The 16,329-nt window shown below is 45.2% G+C and overlaps 1 protein-coding gene across 2 annotated transcripts in view; it reads right to left on the bottom strand.

Moving 5' to 3' along the window:
• The window catches only part of SULT4A1 (sulfotransferase family 4A member 1), a 34,397-nt gene extending 18,385 nt beyond the window's left edge, over nt 1–16,012 (bottom strand). For both annotated transcript variants that reach the window (XM_076343935.1, XM_076343945.1), the window contains exon 1: nt 15,798–16,012. In XM_076343935.1, coding sequence (XP_076200050.1) covers nt 15,798–15,966 — 169 coding nt within the window. In that variant the 5' untranslated portion in view covers nt 15,967–16,012. The remainder of the gene's footprint in view (nt 1–15,797) is intronic.
• Between the last annotated feature and the right edge of the window lie 317 nt (nt 16,013–16,329).

Raw genomic sequence — 16,329 nt, forward strand, 5'->3', positions numbered from 1 at the left:
ATTATTATTTTCCCTTCCTTTTCTGTCCTATTAAACTGTCTTTATCTCAACCCATGAATTTTACTTCCCCCCCCACCCCCCGATTCTCTCCCCCATCCCACTGCAGGGGTGGAGGGGAGTGAGCAAACGGCTGTGTGGTGTTTAGCTGCCTGCCGGCTTAAACTGCAACAGTCCATTAGGTCTGACCTGTGTTTCAAATGTGTTTCACCAGAGGCTATAAACAGCAAACTGTGAAAACCGTATTTTATTTAGGACTAAAATGTACTTTCTATTTGGTAAAAAAGCTGTCACTGTAGTGTTTACACACATGTATTATCCATAGAATTACTGCTATTATGTATAACACAGTATCATAAAGCACTGTTTTAATAAACTGGTTACAAAACAGTGTTATTTTCAGCTAATGTATTAGTACTATTTTTAAAAAATGGCCTGAGTCCTAATTCTCCCTTATATTAGCACACTAACTACTCAGTAGAGGACAGGATGAAAAGTGCAGAATCAACCACAGTGCATCTCAGACCAGGTACCAACTGTTGAGGCACCTCCACTTCCATACTGCAAGGCAGGCGATGCAGTATGTTTCACACCTAACACCAACAGAAGCAGCTCGGAGAAAAAGGCCTACTGACACTTTTGAGCATGCTGGATCCTAATGCTGGAGCAACACTGGTAAATAAAACACACCAGGGCCTGTTCTCTGGAAAGACGTGTGGGACAGCCGAACCCACATCCACAGAGATCAATTTCTCAAAGCAAAGCAGCTTCATCCGTAGCTTCCTGGGAACAGTCCCTGGCTCCAGCTATTTCCCACACCACGCTGGGGAGCACGCTGTCGGGGGGAGAGCAAAACTGTCAGGGAACTGCTAGCAAGGAAGTAGCATGGATGACAGCCTGTCAGAGCCTCTGTCACAGTTATGTTTACTAGTGTAGCCATGGTGAAGCAGATAACTGGATTGTCTATGTTGCCTACTTTAGACTATAAAACCAGAAGAAAAATAGCTCAAGAGTCACATACTCCCTAACCATTGCATCTAACCTGCGGCTACCCCAATCTGTCCCAGCAGGCAGGGGTCCACAAGGCAAAGGCCTCGTTGAGGACAGCTGGGGCAAAAAATATTTCTTTTCTATCCCTCTTAATAAGCCAGAACATCCTCGCACTGCAGCAAGGACTGGGTAAGTCATATACTAACAGCCCTAAGAACTGAGTCAGGTCCACAGATTGCTCAAAATCTAGGAATTAAAAATGGTAACAGGACACTGGTTTGTCTTTATTTGCCTTCTGATTGATGAGTCATGATTTCTGTCTTCATGCTTGTCTCCACATCCATGATTTCATCATATCTAGGTGTCCCAGGTTTTGTTACAAGTCCTTCACTGACAGCTGATATCGGTTGGTAGCTGATATTTCTTAGTATCAGATATTCAAAGGGAAAAGTATTTTACTCTTCTCTTTAAGCTTTAGCTGGGCTGGTAAAATATGTCCATGTCTATGGATGCTCATCATGTCTGCACCAGATGTCATCACCAATGGAGCAGTTTGTGTGAAGTTACTCCAATTCACTTAAAATTAAATCAGCAAAATTAGCTTAAGGAGTTTCTATTTTTAGCATTGACTCACCTAGCAAATTTTGCCTGGGACAAACTAGAATGCATTCACACAAAATACTCTGCAGTGGTTCTTTAAGAGAAATTACAAACAGCAGGCTAAGGACACTAACATCCTGCACTAGCGCAGATGCTTTTAAAAGAGGACATCTACCCATACCCTTAGATTATTTCTCTTTCAGTTTCTACTTGCCAAACGTGCTCCAGTGGTATAAGAGAGCCTAACACCTGTCATGCTAAAACAAAAAGAAAAAAAAAAGTATAACATGTCACCGAGGTGAGCAGCTCCGGTGCCGGCATGATCGGCAGCGGCATGCCCTAGCGTGGTGCACAGGAGGGTTTCCCGAACCGGGGGAACCTCAGGGGGAGCAAAGAGCCGCCAGCAGCCCGTAGCTCACGTGACAGCCTGGGGGTGGCACGCCAATGTTCGAGGGATGGTGTGCTAGCGAGGTCCTTTGGTCTGTCATCTCAGTGGAGGTAGGGGATGGAAATCCATGCGGCAGCAAAGATGCAAGGGTGATGGATGTGTTGGAAACCACGGAAGTGCCTGAGAATGGTCATGTAGAAATTAGGGTTTCTCCCCCCAAAAAGGTGGCAGGATCAATAGCCCAACTGAAGTGCATCTACACCAATGCACGCAGCATCGGCAACAAACAGGAGGAGCTGGAAGCCATTGTGCAGCAGGAAAACTAGGATATAGTTGCCATCACGGAAACATGGTGGGATGACTCTCATGATTGGAGTGCTGCAATGGATGGCTATAGACTCTTCAGAAGGGACAGGCAAGGAAGGAGAGGCGGTGGGGTAGCCCTGTACGTTAGGGAGTGTTTTGATTGTCTAGAGCTTAATGATGGTGGTGATAGGGTTGAATGTTTATGGGTAAGAATCAGGGGGAAGGCCAACAAGGCAGATATCACGGTAGGAGTCTGTTACAGACCACCCAACCAGGATGAAGAGGCAGACGAAATATTCTATAAGCAGCTGGAAGAAGTCTCACAATGGCTAGCCCTTGTTCTCATGGGGGACTTCAACTTACCAGATGTCTGCTGGAAATACAGTACAGCAGAGAGGAAACAGTCTAGGAGGTTCCTGGAGTGTGTGGAGGATAACTTCCTGACGCAGCTGGTGAGTGAGCCAACTAGGGAAGGCGCCCTGCTGGACCTGTTGTTTGTGAACAGAGGACTTGTGGGTGATGTGACGGTTGGAGGCTGTCTTGGGCATAGCGATCACGAAATGATAGAGTTTTCGATTCTTGGAGAAGTAAGGAGGGGGTCATCAGAACTGCTACCTTGGACTTCTGGAGGGCAGACTTTGGCCTGTTTAGGAGACTGGTTGACAGAGTCCCTTGGGAGACAGTCCTGAAGGGCAAAGGAGTCCAGGAAAGCTGGCACTCTTCAAGAAGGAAATCTTAAAGGCGCAGGAGCAGGCCATCCCCCTGTGCTGAAAGAATAGCCGGCGGCAAAGACAACCAGCCTGGCTGAAGAGAGAGCTTTGTCTGGAACTCAGGGAAAAAAGGAGAATTTATGACCTTTGGAAGAAGGGTCAGGCAACTCAGGAGGACTACAAGGATGTTGTGAGGTTATGCAGGGAGAAAATTAGAAAGGCCAAAGCCCAACTAGAACTTAATCTGGCTACTGCCATAAAAGACAATAAAAAATGTTTCTATAAATATATTAACAACAAAAGGAAGGCTAAGGAGAACATCCATCCTTTACTGGATGTGGGGGGAAACATAGTGACAAAGGATGAGGAAAAGGCTGAGGTACTTAATGCCTTCTTTGCCTCAGTCTTTAATAGTAAGACCAGTCGTTCTCCGGGTACCCAGCCCCCTGAGCTGCAAGACAGGGACGGGGAGACAGGGAGCAGAATGAAGCCCCCAAAATCCAAGGGAAAATGGTTAGCGACCTGCTACACCACTTAGACACACACAAGTCTATGGGGCCAGGTGGGATCCACCCAAGGGTACTGAGGGAGCTTGAGGAAGTGTTCACCAAGCCACTTTCAATCATTTATGAGCAGTCCTGGCTAACCGGGGAGGTCCCAGTCGACTGGAAGTTAGCAGATGTGACACCCATCTACAAGAAGGGCTGGAAGAAGGATCCGGGGAACTACAGGCCTGTCAGCCTGACCTCGGTATCAGGGAAGGTTATGGAGCAGATCATCTTGAGTGCCATCATGCAGCATGTACAGGACAACCAGGTGATCACGCCCAGTCAGCATGGATTTATGAAAGGCAGGTCCTGCTTGACTAACCTGATCTCCTTCTATGACAAGGTGACCTGCTTAGTGGATGAGGGAAAGGCTGTGGATGTTGTCTACCTAGACATTAGTAAAACCTTTGACACCATTTCCCACAGCATTCTCCTGGAGAAACTGGATGCTCATGGCTTGGACAGGCGTACTCTTCGCTGGGTGAAAAACTGTCTGGATGGCCAGGCCCAAAGAGTTGTGATGAATGGAGTTACATCCAGTTGTTGGCTGGTCACAAGTGGTGTTCCCCAGGGCTCAGTTTTGGGGCCAGTTCTGTTTAACATCTTTATCAATGATCTGGACGAGGGGATCAAGTGCACCCTCAGTCAGTTTGCAGACGACACCAAGTTGGGCGGGAGCGTTGATCTGCTCGAGGGTAGGAAGGCTCTGCAGAGGGACCTGGACAGGCTGGATCGATGGGCCGAGGCCAACTGTATGAGGTTCAACAAGGCCAAGTGCCAGGTCCTGCACTTCGGCCACAACAACCCCATGCAATGCTACAGGCTTGGGGAAGAGTGGCTGGAAAGCTGCCTGGCAGAAAAGGACCTGGGGGTGCTGGTCGACAGCTGGCTGAACGTGAGCTGGCAGTGTGCCCAGGCGGCCAAGAAGGCCAATGGCATCCTGGCCTGTATCAGAAATAGTGTGGCCAGCAGGAGTAGGGAAGTGATCGTGCCCCTGTACTCGGCCCTGGTGAGGCCGCACCTCAACTACTGTGTTCAGTTTTGGGCCCCTCACTACAAGAAGGATGTTGAGGTGCTGGAGCATGTCCAGAGAAGGGCAACGAGGCTGGTGAAGGGTCTAGAGCACAGGTCTGATGAGGAGCAGCTGCGGGAACTGGGGTTGTTTAGCCTGGAGAAAAGGAGGCTGAGGGGAGACCTCATCACACTCTACAACTACCTGAAAGGAGGTTGTAGTGAGGTGGGTGTCGGTCTCTTCTCCCAAGTAACTAGCGACAGGACAAGAAGAAACGGCCTCAAGTTGCACCAGGGGAGGTTTAGATTGGACATGAGGAAAAATTTCTTCACCGAAAGGGTTGTCAAGCACTGGAACAGGCTGCCCAGGGAAGTGGTTGGGTCACCATCCCTGGAGGTATTTAAAAGAGGTGTAGACGTGGTGCTTAGGGACATGGTTTAGTGGTGGACTTGGCAGTGCTAGGTTAATGGTTGGACTTGATGATCTTAAAGGTCTTTTCCAACATAAACGATTCTATGACTCTATGTCAGGAACACAAAAATAACAGATAAGCCTGCTTGCTCCCTTACCAAGTATCTGACAGAATGACATCCCTTTTTACCCTTCCTACACTTATTCAAGGTTGACCAGGTCTAAAGTACATTCAGTTGTTACCTTATTTCCCCAGGCTCCTCCCTTTGATGGACATCCTCATGATCCAATTCAGAGATGCCATGCCTTTCATGACAATAGTGCAAGCACGTAGGATCATGCAGTCATACCAAAGGGTTGGCCAACAGGACAATAATTCACAGGGAAGAGTACTTTTATTGGCTAATATATGCTACAGGGCAGATTCTGTCTCAAACATCCGAAAATTATCTGGCAAACTTTGGCTGTGTAAGCTAACAATGGTACCTCCTCGCAGTGATGGGCAAAAGGTGTATTAGCAAATTTTCAAATCTCACCTCCTCTCTGGAGCATACATAAGAAGGTACACGCCCTTACCCCAATCTTACCTCAGTTGTATCCTGCCCTCACGCTTCCTCTCGCAGTCCTATTCTCCCAACGTTTTAGAGCTTATATCAAAAACATGCCTAAACCGCATTGTACACTACCCCAGCAGGAGCTCACTTAATCTCCAACAGAAAGTCCCCCCACCGTGTCTAATTTCCCTTCATTTTCATACAGGTGACAATACTCTACCAAGGATAACAATGCAGAAAAGAACGTTGCTGTAATGACAAGTCACTGTTTTTTTAAAATCACTCTCAAGGACTTCATTATGTTGAAGAGAAGTGCATAGTTACCCTCAGCGCCGCTGATTTCTAGGACAACTATATCACTTTCTGTGTTCTGTTCCACAGAGTCATAATATGGTCTGTGGCTAAATGCAGAGCCTCGTAGTGAGCTCTGCTGATTGAAACAGGATCAGAAGGCAGGACGCAATAGGGCATCCATATTAGAAACTTGTGTTGAGGTAGTTCTCATACCCTTTGCTGTGAACATGTTCCTCTCCCCATATGGTAAGCATATTTCAGAGGATGTCTGTCACTACTCAAAATGCAATTCTATGCCTTGGTTTCAACCCCTTCCAGGAAAATTGTTAGGCAAAACCTGCCTACACATTAATGTGCATTTGCATATATTAGGTGGTTAAATTGCAAGAAGGCAGCACACCAATAGTATAATGTGAAACCATTGCAGATAAGAGTTATACATGCAAAAACAAAAAAGCAGCACATTTTTGTTTCAGAGTTTCAAGAAATATCGTTTACCCTCTATGCACGAAACTACGCAGCCTGTTTAGTCAGCTACTGGTTGTCTAAGGTCAGGGAGTAAAGCATTTTCTCTCAAACGGAATCCCCCTCAAATTATAGCTGCCCTAAGCAAAACCATTCTTTGCAAGGTACCTATGGCCCCACTCATTTAGCACGCAGTCATTCCCTCTGTCTGCTGAATTGCAGTTTTAGGCAAACTACAGCTATTTCTATTCTATTTCTATTGCTGCTTTTCAGAATTAGAAATGGAAATAGATCTAATTGGGAGTATAAAAGGGGATCAGCCAATCTATACCACCATGGGTTTTCTCAGTATTGCAGCAAAATCCTTGAAGAGAACACACTATTTCTGATAGAAAGCACTGGTGATCCAACAGTAGCGCTGACATTGATCATTATTAATGTGCACTTCAGCTATATATGCATAGAGCAATCCAATTCTAGCAGTGCCTGTAGCTGTTCTATGCTACTTTGGCAACCCTGATCAGCAGTAAACAGGCTTTTATAGCTGGATGGTTAACCTGGGTTTATGGTTGCCTTGCATCCACAGGACACTGCAAAGCCGCCAACGTCCTGCCAAAGCTGGACTGCTGCATATATAGTCAGTGTGTGTCTTCTGAACATGATTCTCATCTCACCTGCTTCACGCTTGTCTCATTTTGTTGGCTTAGATGAATTTATTACTCATGCAGTGAATGCAGTGAAGGGCTAATTCAGCACCATTGTCTATATCCCATATGGTGATCTAACATCATTATACATCATCTAGAACTTGCAGCCTTATAAGGGATGATGGCCTTCACATCCTGCACTATAAACAGCAGGTGGGTAAAAGCATATGAAATCAGCTTGCATTTTTAAAATTATAGACGGATTTTGGCATTTAATGACAAAAATCCCTCCTCAATTGTTTCTCCAGCGCTCTTCCTTTTACTTTTTATCCTTTACTATCTCAGCCACTGCCTCAGACTTCACTAGCTAAACCTCCCCTATACACTTTCAGCCCCGTGATACGCTTCCTTCCTGACATTCCTCAGTACCCCTTCACTGCCCTCACAGTGGCTTTCCTAAGCCTACATCCCAGTTTGGCTGAGATGTTATAATGATGGACTGTTTCCTCCGCCATGTTGTCTTGTCTGTGCGCACACACAGCCAAAACACTTCTCTTGCTTCTGAGTCTGCAGCATATTACAGGATTAACACATGACGTAAATGGTTTATTTCTTTTGTAAGAGTCTGTAAAAGACTTTAGTATACAGAATCATAATTATTTCAGCTCTTGTGCCCCACCTTCCTGGATTCTCCAAGGTGGTACTCTGAGTAAGGTCAAAGTGATGAGATGCTGGGTGCTTCACGTTATTAATCCTCTGTTCATTGCTCCCTCCCACTGAGGGGAAAAACACATTCCTACATACTAGCATTATTATGTGCTCAGCTTTAATACCTAGATGCTTAATTCAATTTCAGAGCCATAATTTGCTAGTTTCTCTATAAAAATATAGATGGTAGGTGACACACTTTGTCCAAGCGAATTTCTTGTTGTTATACATGAAAAATTCTGCTAGAGAAGAAATATATCCACATGCCTCCAGTGGAAAATGTAGACAAAAAGATTATGACTTATCCAAGGTCACAGAATCTCTAGCCAAAAAGTCGTATCACATGCCCAGTGTACCAAACCTTGCATCACTTCTAAAGCAGCATTGATGGGACAATACAGGGGGTAGTTCCTTCCCCTCAGCATAGGGTGTATGAATCCCTACTGTACCCAACAAGAGAAAAGTCTTCATTTAATAGAACACTGCATAATAAGAATGAAAAATGATGTGTGCTTAATCTAATTCAGTTTAATGTTCAAGCATTTTGCTTCCTTTCATTAATATCTTCACTATGAAAGATGAATGTTAACATGAAATGAGAATGACTGGCTGTTGGGTTTGGCTGATTTACATAATTTTCTAATTCTTTAGTCTTTTGAGGTCATTATCATCTAATCCAGTCAATAGTGATTTCACATGTCCAGAATACACTTCTTACACAGGATAAAACCTTTTTTTCTCCCCCCCCCCCCCCCCCAAGCCTGCTTTCAAAAAGCAAGTTGCCTGAGTTTTGCAAATATAACATAATTGCTTCCCTGCTGTGAAGTAGTGCAAAAGACCCAGCAAAACCTGTTAGGTAGCTGGAGAATGCTTCCTCTTCTGAACCATTTGTTCTGTCTCCAGTAACACCTCTTCACTGTTTTGATAAAAGGCTCATGAGAGAAACACTGCTAGCTAGATAACAAAAACAAGTTTTCCTTAACCACAGGTTTTTCTTCTCCACCTTTATTTCCTGTTTGAGGCACGTAAGGACCTATTCAATTCTACTCCCACTGAAATCAAGTCAAATGCATCAGTGGCAAACTTAACATTGTCTTCAATTACTTATTATCTGATGGTTTTATTTATCATTCCTTTGCCTAGCAATATTTAAGACTGAGTCAATACTAGCAGGTATTTTGAGCTATACATAAATAAAACAAAAGACAGACCCATTTCAAAAGGACTTTCAAAGCACAGGAACCCAGTGGCCCTAACCCCCCCAAACACTTGTCTACAAGTGTTACTTTCTGCACCTGAGTGGTCCTCAGTGGAGTGAGTGAATAAGGTACTCTGACCTTACTCAGAGTACCACCTTGGAGAATCCAGGAAGGTGGGGCACAAGAGCTGAAATAATTATGGTTCTGTATACTAAAGTCTTTTACAGACTCTTACAAAAGAAATAAACCATTTACGTTATGTGTTAATCCTGTAATATTAACTTAAGCTAATGGAATGAGCTTAAGCAGAGTATTTACTCCTCTAATTGGTGGAAGGAACATGACTTCAGTCACCAAGAGCATGAAATCAGATTCAAATATGGACCCTGTATGTCAGTCCCTAAAAGGACAGCTCACAAAACATATCTCCATCACCCAATGCAGTTTGCTGTTCCCTTTCTGTTTCTGTAAGAAGTTCATTCTTTCTGGCCAGTTGGTATGAGAACTGATGCACATTCATATTGCATTAAAACAGAATGGTATCTGAGCTTTATAAATTACCTAAGATAGAGAAACCAAGTAACTGTGATGTTATCGTAAAAGAGAAAAAGTTAAATACCATATTATGGTTTTAAAGACATTAACTTGTTCATCCACATTCATGAAACTAACAGAGGTTTCCTATCATTCCATGTCACAAGGAAGAGCTTGTAAGTGTGCATAATATTGCCTCAAAAAACAGAGGTCAAAGGAAAAGAATCCCAAATGTATTTTGTGGAAAATTCTCTTGATTTTTAAGCCAACCTCATGATTTCTTGAGGCAAGCCTCTGGGCCAGTAACACCTGCATTCATTCTTTAAATGAAAACGGATTAAGCTCCAGGCACCAAAATCCTGCAAAGAGAACAGGACTAGCAGAGTCTAGCTCTTTCGCAACTGCAAAACTGTTGTTACAAAATAATACCAACAAAACTCTTGGGCGGAGTTCCATATGAGAACACTGGAAATTAAGGCAAGTCAACTAATTTAACACAAAAACATCCATGTGGATGCTCCTGTTCCCTGAGGAGCCTTAGCTACAATGGCATAAGGCCATCTCAGACTTGCCATTACCAGGGTAAACCTCTGCAATCTACCACAGCTGCCTCACATCACTGTGTCTGACAGCTCCCAGCCTAGAAAATCCCACAGCTTGGGCACATCCTTGGGCAACCTTTCAGCCTGATTCTCCTCTCATTTATGACTGCGCAAATCAGGACGGACTGTCAGCAGTCAGGTCATATGCATATGACCTATGCATATCTGGGTAGGTGGGAAGAATCGGACTCCTTGTGCTTAGGCTTATCAGTTTGTCACATCATGCTGAGGCTACTAGTACATGTTACCCAGTTAGGCAGCAAGCCAGGGCACCAAAAAAGTACAACTTACCAAGCCATAACTGGGGTATGCTTACAGGCAGGCAACAGAGGACACAGGCACAGCGATTCCCTGACATAATACTCAATCGACATAGCTCTGTGCAGACCTGTCACCTACTCACTGATTGCTATGGCAGGTAACTGCAGTTATGTTAGCTGGTGGGTTAACTGTGCACAGACTGCAAGATACCCCTGCAAGCATAGGTCATGTGTAGCCACGTAGTCTTAGTCAAGTGATAATACTCCTTATATTGAATAATAAGGGTATTATTGTACAGTACAGTAATGCTTAAAGAACCAGAAACCAACCTTGCCAGTAAATGTAACATCCCTGCCAAGGGATTTTCATAGTCTGAGGAAAACATGAAGGGTAGGATTGCACAAGACAAACAATGCAAGATTTCACAGAAGGCATAGTCATTTGGTACGTTTTCTTTATGGCGTATTTCTTAAATCAAGACATTTTGCCAATATGTTTTTATAACATGGTCCCACAGACAGCTAAGACTGATTGGAAGGGGAAGGGGAAGAAATATGAGGCTAGAGATAAGAAATCCTTAAACCAATTTCATAGCCAAAGAAAAACTACATGTGTCTATATCCCCAGTGGTTCAAGCCTCCCTTTGCCTTAAGTGTAACTTTCGAGTGCTGAGTCTGATCAAAGAATATTCTAGATGTTGATGAGAAGTCTATTAATTTTAGTGGAGGATCAGACAAACAAGAAAAGTGGTGTTTACATTGTACCCTCTATATCTGGTTCACAGCCCAGCAGCTGTGATTGTCACTGCTGTAATGGTCAATGGATCAAACAACTGTTTCCCCATAACAGAAGAAAACCCTGGGGCACATAGTGTCCCTGGCATGGAAAGATTAACAGGGATTATAGCACAAGGGAAATGGGCCATGGAAGAATGCAGACAGAGCCCCTGAGACGTGGCAGAGAAAGGGGAAGGACAGAGTGATGAACAGAGCTCCTCCCATCAGCCAGGAAGGGACTAGGGCATACCGGTGTCCCAGCAAGAGGAGGTGTTGGATTCAGGAGTGCTGGAAATAGCAGAGGATAAAAGAGTGGTATGCATGCAGTGGGAGAGGCACGCAGAACAGGAGGAGACAGAAAACCCACAATGCGTGCAATGCACTTTACCAACAGATGCAATGAGAAGCATGACCTTCTTCTGTACATACAGAATCTTTTAAAGCAAATAAAATAATGGACAACTCAATTTAACTTTCTCTGGTTGATTTCATATAACACCGAAGGTAAGTGTTAGAGAATTTCAAAGAGGAGAACTCAATGAATGTACACACAGGAAAGCTATCCTTGAACTGATCTGAAAATTCACTGTTGGCACTTCATTAAGCCAAAGGCCTAGAGTCAGCCATCATACTCCCTACAAGCTAATGGGTAGTTATAAAAATCCAGTGCTGCAAGGTAAATTCAAAATGCTATCTATAAAAAAACCCTCCAGACAGGTAGAGGCCATATCCAGCACATGCTCTTCCTACCTGCTGTCTGGCGCTAAATGCAAGAGTTCTCATGAACTGGCTGGACTTGAAGATGATGTTTGCCCAACAACTGACATTTTCCCACACAGAACTCCAGAAAATTATTTGGCAAAATAATCAACATGGGAGAGACAGCTTCATTATTAATGTAAATAGCTCACTTTCTCAAATTACCAGTTTTGCAAGAGGCATTAATTTGTGGGCTTTGACCCAAGAATGGAAAATGCACATTCATTCAGAACAGACACAAGATGGTATTAAGACAGCTATTGTACACCACTTATGAGTACAGCAAATGGACAGATCATGTACAGTCAGGGGTTAGCATCATAAGACACATCAAAATACTAAGTGAACCTGGACTCAGTATTATACTTTAGGGACTGACTTAATTCCACTGACATCATTGACCTTAACAGACAGCTAATCTAGCTCTTGTTATGGTGACTGAGGGAATACCACGAAAGAATTTGCTTATTCATTAATTCTGTAGTTTAAGTTCATAGAGGAGAATTTTAATTTTCAAGTAGGGTGCAACAAGCCCACAGTATGAAAGGGTTCAAGGAAAGCTGTGACAGAGGCACAGTGTTTCCTATGAACATCGCATTTGTATCTTATCTGTGAAGCAATCTGTTACGTGAGCTCCAATTATTTAATGCTATAGAGAGTGGTATTCCATTTTACATTTGCAGCTACTGTAAATTTCAGTGCATCCCATTCAGCCTGCCCATTCTATACTACAGTTACATGAAAGATGAAACTTGTGACTTCATTTCTTCAAGAGCGGTAGCACACCTGATTTTAAATTAGGCATCATGATAAAAAGGTTTTCTGTAATTACAGTTCTACCATATGCATATTTATAAGCATATATGCATATTCACATATTTACATGTCTAAATGAGTCTCTGGGTTTTAGGCATAAGCTTCTCCTAGTCCAGCAGCTCCCAAAAGCTGTTACGATTGATTGGACACAGGTGTTAAGAATAATTAAAGATATAAGGAGTATCATTATTTAGCCATCCATCAGTGGAAATCACATTAAAGCAGAGTCATTTTCCATTAGGCTTATTACATTATTCCCAGTAAGGCCACTGGTTCATTCAATTTTCTACCATTATCAGACCAGCTTTTTCCTGGGTCACTCCCAATCTACCAGTATCTGTAACTATTTCCAAGCACTATCTCCATTTCACATGTTTAGAGTTGTATCATCTAGTCTTGCAGAGTATAATGTCTTCAAAATGGCATACATACTACTTCATCAGTCCCTAGGATTACTGAAGCAGTCCTGACCCTATAAGCCACTTGTGTATTTTCTTTGCCAGATAAACCAGCATATGGTCAACAGCTACTGATGGAGCCTTCTGCTATTAGATTGTAGCATAGGGCTCAGTAAGAGCTACAAGCTCTGGCCTCTCACACATCTAACAGACGGACTTGTTGGTGTATTTTCCACAGTTTGAGCAGATGGAGAGCTGGTGAAACACTGAACAAAACTGATTTCCTTAAGAACAACAAAAAAGTTTTCCATTGAACCTATCTGACACTGGTGCATTTTTCTTTTCCTAAAATTCTGTTGTCAAAAATATTCTTGAAATTTTGTTCAAATGTAACTTATTAACAGAAATTAGGTAAGTGGTCCCAACCACGTTTTACCTTTAAAGATTACCAAAAAAAGCCAAGTATTTCATCCCAAATAATTATATTTTGCGCATGAAATCTGTTTTGTAAACCTACTTCTTTGATTACAGCAACATTATGAAAATTCTGATTAGCTCCAGTAAACAGAAAAATCTTTGGCAATGCTACTGAGAGACAGGAAGATTAAGTTGTAGTTAAGGTAATGCAGAGGAGCTTGGGGTTCTAGATCTAATTTCTGGCTTTGCTGTAGACTTCCTGCATGACCTTGGCTGAATCAATGCGAACCATATTAGGGCAGCCTAATTTCTACCAACATGCCTGTCCCTAGTCAGCAGACCATTTGGTAATTGATTCAGAAGCCCTAAAGAAGGCACCGAGCTGTAAGCCACATAGGATCAGTTGACAAAACAAGTTCCAAGGGTCCCCGTAGACTTCAGGCTACCTAAAGGTAGAGCTTGCAGACATTATTATCGCCCAGAGCCTATTCCCATGACAAGGACATCAGATTCCTCAAGACCTAAGTATTCTCTTTCCTGGCAAGTAAAATACTATGGCACCTATTTTGATCCCAAGGCTGTTCCCCCAGCTCCTCCACACAACACTGTACCTTCAGTTTTGGTGCCCCAGTTCTCAATCTTCCTCTTCCTTCTTCCACAGTGACTCTTAGTAAATCCTATTGTAGTAAGCACTGCCACTAACTTTGTAAGTGGACAGTTCCCTGTCACTGGCCTCAGCTGGGACCCCAAGAGACCTAATACGACGTTGCTATATTCACAAAATAATAGCAAATTAAACATGATTATGCAAGCTGGCTTTCCACAGCCAACTGTACAGCCATCAAAACTAAGCTATTGCCAGCTGATGTATTAGCTATATTGTGCCCAGCTGCTGGAAACTGAGGTTAGCTGAGGATATTTAACAATCCGCCAATATGAAGTTGGGGTGCGATACTAACGCAGGAACATTGTAAATCCAGACTCACAAAACTGAAATCTTAAAACTGAAGAATTAAATAGTGTTCTTGCTGCATGCTATAAATCTTTAAGAAGACAGTTTAAAAGAACAACAAAGATGTAGCTGTCTGCTCCTAATCCTAGCATTTTGGGGGCCATCCATCTACATATTATCCCACTATCCCTTATCTAATGTATGCATCTGTCAAGCTCTAGCCAGTCTTTAACAGCATCATTAGTAATGAAATATCAAAAAAAATGTGAAGACAAATATTTGAAACTGCTTGAGAAATGATACAATAATAGATGCTGCATTGTAGAAAATGTGTGTATGTTTGAAGCAGCACACCAAAAAATTGAAAAGCATTAGCCATTCATACAACAAACAATGAAGTAAGTCAGAAACCTACGATACTAAAACATCATTTTACAAGGGTATTTACAGAGCTAACATCTGTTATCTCCAGTGGACTTTGAATTTTCTAGAAAGAGATCATCTTATTGTCAGGAAAAAAGTCACTCAAGAATGTGCTTAATAAGAAAAAGTCTATCTGGTTTTATCAGGTGGGTTAGAGAGCTACCATATTGTCTGCCTCTTTGCAGGCAGCACTATATCCATGTTAATTCTGTTTAAGCATTTTTCTTGGAAACGGGGAGGATAAGAAATCAAGAAATACGATACTAGAAGCAGACACCCGAATGGTATAAAACAGCCAAAGGATGCGTTTACTGGAGAAATGCACACTTATACTGCTAACAGGAGATATTTCTGGTAATTCAGACAGTGCAGCAAGAATGTACTTTGAGCACATGTTCTCCCAGAACGATCTGGGCGGCCGCTTCGGAAGCACAATACGGGAGGCTGTAGAGCAGACAGCAAACCTGTATGCCACATTAGAAATCTGTATGCATGCTATATACGGTCCCGCTTTTCTGCATCTACCCTGAGCGAGACTTCCCTTGCCTGGAGCAGCGTCTTTATCCCCGAGCAGTTCAGCTGGCAGGCAGCGGGACCACCGAGGCGAGGAACCACCAGCGGCAGCACCTGCCGCGGGCTTGTATCTAAAGCCGGTGGGTACGCCCGAGGGCAGGGACGCCCCACCCGTGCCTGGGGGGCGGGCAGCCCCCTCAACTCTGAGGGGCTTCGGGGGCCGCCGGCCTGAAGGGCAGCCCCTCGCCGCACACGCGTGTGGCGGCAGGGCGCAGGCCTCGCCCGGCCTCCCGCGGGGGCACGGCGCCGCCGATGCGCACCGCCCGCCGGGCGGGGACGGCCGCCGCGGGCCCGGGGCCGCGGGGGCGCCTCCCGCCCCTCCCAGGGCCGGCTCCCCTGCCAGCGGGGGGAGAGGAGAAGCCGCCCCCACCACCCAGCCCACCCCCTCAGGCGCAGCCCCAGCCCGGGCGGGGGGGGAGAGAGGGAGGGAGGGAAGGAGGGGGACCCGCCCGCCTACCTGATTTGGGGTAGGTGACAATCCAGACGTCGCTGTCCCTCACCGGGAAATTGGCGATCTCCTCCATCTTCCCCCGGCAGAAGGGCGGCAGCCGCACCCCATTGTACTCAAAGTACTTGCTCTCGAACTCCCCGGGCGTGCTGGGGGTCTCGGCCTCGCTCTCCGCCATCCTCTTCCCTGCCGGCCGCGGGGGCGGGGGGCGAGGTGCGGGGGCCGCGGGCGCTCCGGCGGGGCGGGAGGGCGGGCGAGCGGCGGCGGCGGGCGCGGCGCAGCGCGGCAGCCCCTGCCCCCGGCACGCCCCCACGCACGCACGGGGAGGGGGCGCGGGGCTGGCGGGGCCGCGCCGCCCGGCGGCGCATGGGCTCCGCGCGCGGTGATGTCATGGGCGGCAGCCGCAGCGCGCGGCGCCGACGGCCGGTAGCGGTCGGCCCGACGCAGCCCCGGGCGGGCGGGCAGGGACCGGCCGCCCTCCCTGCCGGCCTTGCCCGCCCCTCAGCCCCTCTCCTCTCCGGGCGGGCCGCCTCACCCGCAC

The sequence above is a fragment of the Aptenodytes patagonicus genome, chromosome 1 (genome assembly GCF_965638725.1).
Source record: "Aptenodytes patagonicus chromosome 1, bAptPat1.pri.cur, whole genome shotgun sequence".
Lineage (NCBI taxonomy): Eukaryota > Metazoa > Chordata > Aves > Sphenisciformes > Spheniscidae > Aptenodytes > Aptenodytes patagonicus.